Consider the following 8,688-nt stretch of genomic DNA (forward strand, 5'->3'; position numbering starts at 1 on the left):
CGCTTTCCTATGCGACAGTAAGATCTGCCGAAGTATTGACTGTTTTCTTCGGATCAGAGGGATGCACTTGTTGTTTCTTTGCCTCCTTTGCGACGTCGAATTCATCGGATCTTACGATCCGGTTATCGGCTGGTGGCTTTATGTGGTCTGTGGTAGCGTCGAGTGCGTTGAGCTCTTCCTTAGCGCCAAACTTCGAGGTGATCTTCTGGAAATCCCTATCGCAGCTGTCAGAACGAGAAAAGCTTCCGTGAATGGTTATTGCTTTCCCGTTATTGTCTGGCATCTTCAGCTTTAGGTATGCATAATGAGGTATCGCCATAAATTTGGCAAACGCTGGTCTGCCAAGGATAGCATGATATTGCGATTCCCAATCGACTACTTCAAACTCGAGCTTCTCCTTCCTGAAGTTGCGTGGTGTGCCGAACACCACGTCCAATGATATTTTACCAAGGGGATAAGCGGGTCGGGTCAGGATGACGCCGTGGAATCCTGTATTGGATTCTTTTAGCATGTCAGCCGTTAGGCCCATTGCCTTCATTGTGCTGGCGAATAGCAAATTCAGGCCACTTCCTCCGTCCATGAACACCTTGCTCATGTTGTAGCCTCCAATCTGCGCTTCAAGGACCAGGGTCGCGTGACCAGGCCTTGGGATGGCCTTCAGGTGATCCGCTTTGCTAAAAGATATGCTCTGGTCTGACCAATTGATACATTCGGGTGTTTCGACCATAGCAACCTCTGCATACTTCACTTCTCTCGAGAACTTTTTGGCTTCTCTCTTCGAAAAGCTGGTTTTATGGATCATGCTAACCTCTCCACGAGATACCGGGAATACTTCGGTTGGTACGTACATGTCTCCTCCTTCTGGTGTGTACGGTTCCATGGGTGAATAACTATAGGGTGTTGTCCTTTTTTCCTTCAGATGGACTCTCGCTGCCGTTTCGGCCCTGAGGTCATCGCAGAACTGCCGAATCTCGTGAAACTGCCGACAATCTTTGAGCAAATGACTGGATTTTTCAAGGCTATCCTTCGGGTCGATGTAAGAATGCAAATAACACGGTGCTTCAAGTTACTCCGTAGCCGATAGATAGGGTGTGCGAAGACGGTTCTTGTTTGGTTGCGTGTTGTGATATCCTCGCTCATACTGTCGAGGGCGGGTCGCAACTTGCTCCTCTTCTTCACGGCGTGAATCCCTTCGTCTTTTCCTTTGCTCCTCTTTGCTGCCGAAGCTGCTTCGGCTTCCCTCTCCCATACTCCTAGGCGGGACTGCCAAAGCTGATGCTGGTGTGGTATCGTCTAGAACCAAAGTTCTTGGGCTTGGCGCGCTTGAACTAGGAAGGCGAAGAAACCCTTTGGAGTCGATGATGAAGTGGACACCACCAAAAATAGTATCCATGCTACCGCGTGATTCCGTGGAGATCGGATGCGATGCCTCAGAGCGCGGCATGAACTCAAAGGTCCCGCAGCGAACTGAGTTTCTTGGACTTGGTGGAGTTGGTGACTCTAACACGAATGTTGCTAATGGAACTGCAGCTGCCGATGACCTGCCTTGTGCCGACAAGTTTCCTACAGACGGCGCCAATTGTCGAGGGTACTCCTCGGCAATGCCCTCCATATGGGGCTTAGGGTTGATGGAATCCTGTGGGCTGACACGAGACATCGATTTATCTAACAAGCGAGGAAAGCGATTTACCCAGGTTCGGGGCCCTCGATGAGGTAAAACCCTTACGTCCTGCCTGTCTGATCTTGATTATGAAAATATCGGGTTACAATGGGGTGCTGAAGGTTTCGGCTATAGTCTCATCGAGATTCTAAGTTCTACAGGGACCTAGCTCTAGACTTATGGTGGCTATGGTTGCTAAGGTTGCGTGTGTCCTCGGCAGCCCCTCTCCTGGCCCTTATATTGGGAGCCAGGTCTCGAGAGATCTTTCCGTGTACGACTAGGTTACAAAGATTCCTAGTTCTAAACATTCCTTTTATTCTTCGTCTTCTTGCCTTGCTCTTCAAGAATCCACCTTGCGAACCGACGCTATGGCCCACTGGCCTTCGGGTGTCTTCATGGGCCTTCGATTGGGCCGCAAGGGGTAATCCGATAGTAGTTACCCGAAGGGTACTGCCCACGTCACATGCTTTAGTCTCTACCCGAAATATTTTCGGCTAGACACTCGGGGGCTACTGATGTGGGCATTACCCTTCGGGTAACTATTATCACGCTACCCCTTGCAGCCCAATCAGAGGCCCATGGAGACACCTGATAGCCAGGTGGGCCTCAACGTCGGTTCGCAAGCGGGATTCTTGAAGAGCAAGACAAGGAGATGAAGAGTAAAAGGGAAGTTTAGAACTAGGATTCTTTGTAACCTAGTCGTACCCGGACAGATCTCTTGAGACCTGGCTCCCAATATAAGGGCCAGGAGAGGGGCTGCCGAGCACACACACAATCTTAGCAACCATAGCCACCATAAGTCTAGAGCTAGGTCCCCGCAGAACTTAGTCTCTCGACGAGATCATAGCCGAAACCTTCGGCACCCCATTATAACCCGATATTTTCATAATCAAGATCATACAGGCAGGACGTAAGGGTTTTACCTCAACGAGGGCCCCAAACCTGGGTAAATCGCTTTCCCCGCTTATTTGATAACCGATGTCTCATGTCAGCCTACAGGATTCCATCAACCCTAAGCCCCATATGGAGGGCATTGCCGAGGAGTACCCTCGACACACAGCCATGGAGAAAGCCAGTTACCACAAGAACCCTCTCGATCACCGAGTGGTGCACAGACACCTGCGGGCTGATGTTGCTCGGCATCGCCTCGACAGAATCTATATGTCAGAGATCCTTGAAGCTGAAGCTCCACCCGGTCTGGCGTGCTTTGGGCCCTGGATCATGAAAGAAGAAGCAATGTGCAACTTTCAGTTGCCCAGAGACAAAAAAAAATATGATGGCAGTACTAAGCCAGAAGACTGGTTGATTGATTATAACACATCAGTATATGTTGCTAGAGGAAATCACCGTTGGGTGATGAGATATGTGCACTAGATGATAGATGGTTGATGACTGCAAGTATGCAGATCAACTGTAGTTGGTTTTGAAATAAAAGTATCGAACCACGAGGAGCTACTAGTTAAGGTCTTAATGCCTCTTGCTACTATATAATAAAGGCTACTTATAAATCATTCTTTAATCTCAAAATTAAGTTGTTTTAAATGGGCGATTGTAATTGGTTGCAAGAAAGTAAACAAAGCAATAAGTAAAAAAACGTAGGGAGAAATTGGTTGAAACTTAATAAGACAAAGTGTTCTCGAGGATTACTGGATCCACCTCTAGCATTAGAATTCATGTTAATCAAGATAAAATATGCTTTTAATCATATTGTGTGTGGGGATAGCTCCATAAAAATATGCGCCCAGAAAGCCATCGATCATCGCATCTGTAAATAACCCACTGCGGCTAGCCTTCTGCAAACCACATATTGACTATCGCAATTAAGGGTTTTACCCCATGGTTATCGATATGAGCTTGTGAGTCCCCCTTTATTCCTCTCTTCCGTGTGTTAAAGTGTCGATACGGTAATGTCACTTCTCATCATTCACTTTACCGCACTTCAAAGGGTAGTTCCCTCTCGAGACCATAATTAAGGCACATATTACATGCTGCACAAACATAATATCAAGAGAGAGAAACACAGATTAATAACTTAAAACCATAGATCATCTTAGATTCATCTCATATTCATGCTAGGGTCAAATTGTTGAGCGTACCCGGAGCGGACAAAGCCTGGTATCCCTGGAAAAGTATGCCGCTGAGTGGAATGCAGCTGACCTGGGCGAGGTTACCTCTGGGTTATCCAAAACCCGCTAGCCTATCCCGGACCCATGCGGCCCGGAGCCATCTCGCATCAGCTGCTGCGACCGAAGAAGTCTATGTCCGAGCACGACATGACGTGGTACGACGTCGACAAAAATGTCACGGTAACAACTTATTGCTTCCTCTTATAATTTCCTTTAAAAAATAAATAGTGATAGCTCAAAATTTTGCACTATTTTACATGCTCCACTTAGATACACCTATGCCTAGTTTGCTTACTTACAAGTTCTTGTTCATTTTCGTACGAGCTTTGCAAATTTAGTAGTTTTAATAGTATTTTATTATGTTTTTCTTGTATTTTACATGTATTTAGGTGTTATGGACAATCATGGAGAAAGGAAGGCAAAAGGATCAAGAGGGCACAATATGGGAGAATTAGAAGCACCAGACTTGAACATATGAAGTGTGAAAAAAGTGATATTTTCCCAACATCTTATATAGTTATATTTAAGATCTAAGGCTATGGTGTTGTATCCCTCGTTCATATGAGTTCAACGAGCCGAATAACACCCAAATCAGAGTCCGTATAAAGAAATGGCGGCCAATATGCAAAAATTCATTAAGAAGAATAGCGAACATCAAGTACCGCGTTGGCGCCAATACAAGGACCTGATTTTTAGCTGATGCGCAAGCTGCTCTTTGGCCAGTCTGCGCAGTAGGGCTTCCGCCGCAGACAGCCAGCTGATTTCGTCCAGCCGATTGAGCAGCAGGATTACAGCGCGGCAGGCGGTGATGACGGCAGGCGGCTAGACATTGGTGACGAAGAACTGAAAATCATCGGCAGTGGACCGAGGCTCAGTTGTAAGGCAGAATTGTCCAGGCCTAACGCGATACTAGGGTCCAGCGCGAGGAGTGATCATAATAGCAGGTGGACGGGCGTCGACACGTTTGTGAGACAAGAGTGAGCGCGGCAGGAACAACCCGAGTTTGAAGCAGGAGGACGCCGTCAGTTTGGTTTCATGCAGGCACATAATAGCAGGGGCCATGTCCGACACGGAGGAGCGAGCTACCGTGCACTTATCATCATCACCATTCCAGATCGAGGTAGCTAGCTCATACAACCGAGGCGTACTCATCTTAATTGAGGCAATTTGTAACAATCTCGAGAGAAACAAAATGTACTAGGAGTAGTAGTATTCGACGACCGAAAGCCCATAACCATAATAGTTGATTTACAGCTTTGTTGGGCCCAACTTTGTACTAGGATTCGACGACAGCAAGTCCTTCGTATCCGAGTCCGGTCTGTTTCGTAAAATAAAATCCGAGTCTGACTGGATGTTGCTGATTATCCGAGTCTGACTGGCTGTTGATCGAGCATCCGAGTCGAGAAGCTACCACACTAGCTGGCCTACTATAAAGGTACAGGCACGTACCTGCCTTGTTCGTCGTCAAATACCAGCCGTGAAAGCATACAGCAATCAAGCCCCAGAATCGATCATATCTCCTCGCGTAGCTCAAGCTGAGGTTAATTCAATCGAGTTGTTCCAGCCCGGCCGAACGAGATGAACATACGCGCACTTATACCTCGGGGCGTGGCATCTCGCAAGGTCGTCCTGGCAGTGCTTTTCCTGCTGTTATTGTTCATCTTCCCGGCAATTGCCTTTGCATTTACAGGCGGCATGCATACAGAGTCCGTGCACCGCAGACTGGGAGAGACGAGCGTCAAGGCCGATACGCTGAGCCACAGACCTGTCCGGCGGCATCGCAAACTTGGCCAGGAGACCAAGCCTCCTCAGGACGCCGAGTTCAACGTGGTTAGCTACGGAGCCGTTGGCGATGGCCAAACTGATGACACGCCGGCGTTTCAGAAAACCTGGGCCGCGGCCTGCTCGTCATCTAAGCCAGCAACCATGCTGGTTCCCAAGGAGAAGGACTTTCTCGTCAAGCAGACCACCTTCTCGGGGCAGTGCAAGTCAAGCGTCAAATTCAAGCTCGACGGAACGTTGGTAGCTCCCGGACGATCAACTTGGCCGAAGGAGAACATGAATAAGTGGATCATGTTTAACAACGTTGATAAGCTAACCGTGTCGGGCGAAGGGACTATGGACGGAAAAGGCGAAGTATGGTGGAAGAACTCCTGCCGAGTCAACAAGAACCTCAAGTGCACAGAGGCCCCCACGGCGTTGTTGCTCAGCAAGTGCAATCACTTGAAGGTGGAAAATATCAGGCTCTTAAACAGCCAGCAAATGCATATGTCCGTCGAAGATTGCAAGGACGTAGTTCTAAAGCATATCACGATCGTTGCGCCCGAAGACAGCCCTAATACCGATGGCATCCACATTGCCCGCACGAAGGATATACAAGTCATGGATTGCAACATTAAAACTGGAGACGATTGCATGTCTATCGAGACCGGAACTGAGAACTTGTATGCCTCAAAGATAACATGCGGCCCAGGTCACGGAATCAGTGTCGGAAGCTTAGGTGACAAAAATTCTAAAGCTCGTGTTTCCAACATAACTATTAACAAAGCACACCTCATTGGCACGACGAATGGTGCACGCATTAAGTCGTGGCAAGGAGGAAAGGGATATGCCAAAGACATCACATTTGAGGATATCATTATGGACAAGGTCAAGAATCCAATAATCATTGATCAAAACTACTGTTATATGGATGATCCTTTACAGCCTAAGGCATGCAAGAAACAAACTTCGGCTGTGGAGCTAAGTAATATTCAGTTCAAAAATATAAGAGGCACGAGTGGAACAAAAGAGGCTATCAAGCTAGACTGCAGCGACACCATCCCATGCCATGATCTTGTGCTGGAGGATGTGAAGCTTACCTTCAGCGGGCATGGCAAAGGTGCTACAAGCACATGCAAGAACGCTAAGCTAAAGAAATCGGACAATGTCATTCCAAAGACATGTTGAGATAATGCGACATGGTTGATGTAGAGGTTGCCTTTTGTATTTGATTTTCCTTCATGTAGTTAGTTTGTTGCTTTGATATCTCAGACTTGTAAAATTAGATAGCCTCTTGTATAGGCAGAAGACAGGATTGGTATTTTTTTGTACTGCACTATATTATAGCGTACATGTCACGTGTGAGTTTTTTTTTATTACAAATTATTATTTACATGCTTCGTTTAGCTGCGACCACAACTATCTATCGACTTCGCGGGTTAAAGTAGTTGCATTTGTATGCGTGTTGTTCATACTGTCATGTTTGTGCTGGGAGGACAGTTTGTGCTCGCACTGATAAGTATAACAGTGCTTCAATTGAAAGTATTCCGTGTCCAAAAAAGGTATTACTTAGGACAATGAATCAAGGATGCTTGAATAAACCAAGATACATTTTTAACTAGATAATACTTGGAATGCTACCAGATTGTCAGTTTTTAAATGTATCTTATTGGACTCGTGGGCGTTGGGTACGTAGAGATTTAAGTGTATATAGTGGAGCTGTATTTTTTGGGGTTGTGTAAGCATGTTCCAGCCCTAAACAGTTACCTACTGTTTGAGTGTATTGGAGAGAGAGCATGTGAATTTCCTCGCCGGTAGCGCCGCCGGGGCAAAGACCCACGGGGCGTGGCGGCAGCGGGGGCCTTTCCTCGCTGGTGGGGGGGACGGCGGACGGGCTCTCCCTTCCTCGACGCTCACGGCGGCGGCCGGCGCGGATGGTGATGGGGCGGCGGCGGCTCTTGCGCTGCGGTCCCCCCTCCTCTCCCGTAGGCTTCCATCCGCAGCACACCGGCAGGGGCTGGTGGTGGGCGGCGGCCAGACCCTCGGTCTGCGCCATGCCCTCGCCCCCCCCCCCCCTAGTCGGTGCTTGGAGGCGATCTCGGGCTTCTTCCGCATCACGAGGGCGCCCGGGGCAGCGGCCTTGGGCTCGACGGAGGAGGTGGCTCTCTTCTGCGCCAGAGAGGGTCGGCCTACGGTTGGTGGTGGTGGATCTTTTGATCTATCACCACGATCCGGCGGCGAGATGGAGGAGCATGGAAGCCGACGATGGTGTCGCTAGTGGAGGGCTGGATTGGCCAGCCCGGGATGGTCGCCGACGTGGGGGTCCGGCCTATATAAAGGCGGCGGTCCTAGGGCCTCTCTTGCGTGAAGAGGAGGACCTACCGGAGGCCTGGACTCGTGATCTGGCCGGAGGGTTGAGTTCCGGAAGGCTCCGCCGGCGAATGTAACAGTGCTTTTCCTGGAGTTTGCTGGATCGGAGGTATTCGGTTGTGCGCACCCATGCTTTTAATCCGACCGATTGGTTCTGGAGGGAGCGGCGCAAAGCTCTTTTTCTGTGTTGACATCAAGTGACTATGGATCCATGATGAAAGTCGGAAGAAAAGAATTTCATGAAGGCCGGAGGGGAGGACTAGCTAAGGGAGGTTCAAGTCTCCGCGCTGTTGAGAGACTTGCTTGGTGTTCCGGGCTTCACAGCAGCGGTATGAAAGTGGGGGCGACAACACAGGTGAAGCGCAGAGTCCTACCTTTCAGGGTGAAAACCCAAGGCCTGGTCTTAACTGGTTGTGCCTGGCAATGGCCTTGGTGGAGGCATTGTTTTGAGAGCGGGGACTATTTTCAGGGTGAAAACCTAAGATCTTTGATCAGGCACGACGGTGTTTGAGCACTGTTCCCTTCTTGGAGGCATCATTTTTTGGAGAGTCTGTAATTCAGGTGTTGTCTTGGCGGTGGATGTATTGTTGTTGTTAGGCCCGAGATATTGTAGCGGTACTTTTGTTTCTTAGTTTTCTTTTCCTTTTTTTGGTTGTGTGCATCTGTAGTGCCATTAGGGTGGTGCGTTTGTTGCAGAGGCTGGGTGTAATTGGTATCTTCTTGATATTAATATATTCCCTTTATCGAAAAACAATCCACCTGAGCTGTTAC

At 48.5% G+C, this 8,688-nt stretch overlaps 1 protein-coding gene across 1 annotated transcript; it reads left to right on the plus strand.

Annotated features, from left to right (window-relative positions):
* The first annotated feature begins 2,238 nt into the window (after positions 1 to 2,238).
* LOC124695243 (polygalacturonase-2-like) lies at positions 2,239 to 6,735 on the plus strand. Its single transcript, XM_047228113.1, has 3 exons — positions 2,239 to 2,259; positions 2,721 to 2,764; positions 5,622 to 6,735. The coding sequence occupies exons 1-3, from the start codon at positions 2,239 to 2,241 to the stop codon at positions 6,733 to 6,735; spliced, it is 1,179 nt and encodes a 392-aa protein (XP_047084069.1).
* The last annotated feature ends 1,953 nt before the right edge of the window (positions 6,736 to 8,688 follow it).

This window comes from Lolium rigidum, chromosome 3, assembly GCF_022539505.1.
Source record: "Lolium rigidum isolate FL_2022 chromosome 3, APGP_CSIRO_Lrig_0.1, whole genome shotgun sequence".
Lineage (NCBI taxonomy): Eukaryota > Viridiplantae > Streptophyta > Magnoliopsida > Poales > Poaceae > Lolium > Lolium rigidum.

Bases quoted from the DNA above. Each gene is read 5' to 3' on its own strand.
- LOC124695243 (XM_047228113.1), top strand. From the start codon at position 2,239: ATGGAGACACCTGATAGCCAG. The intron at 2,260-2,720 runs GTGGGCCTCAAC...CTCGACACACAG, and splicing joins TGGAGACACCTGATAGCCAG to CCATGGAGAAAGCCAGTTAC. The intron at 2,765-5,621 runs GTGGTGCACAGA...CAACGTGGTTAG, and splicing joins AGAACCCTCTCGATCACCGA to CTACGGAGCCGTTGGCGATG.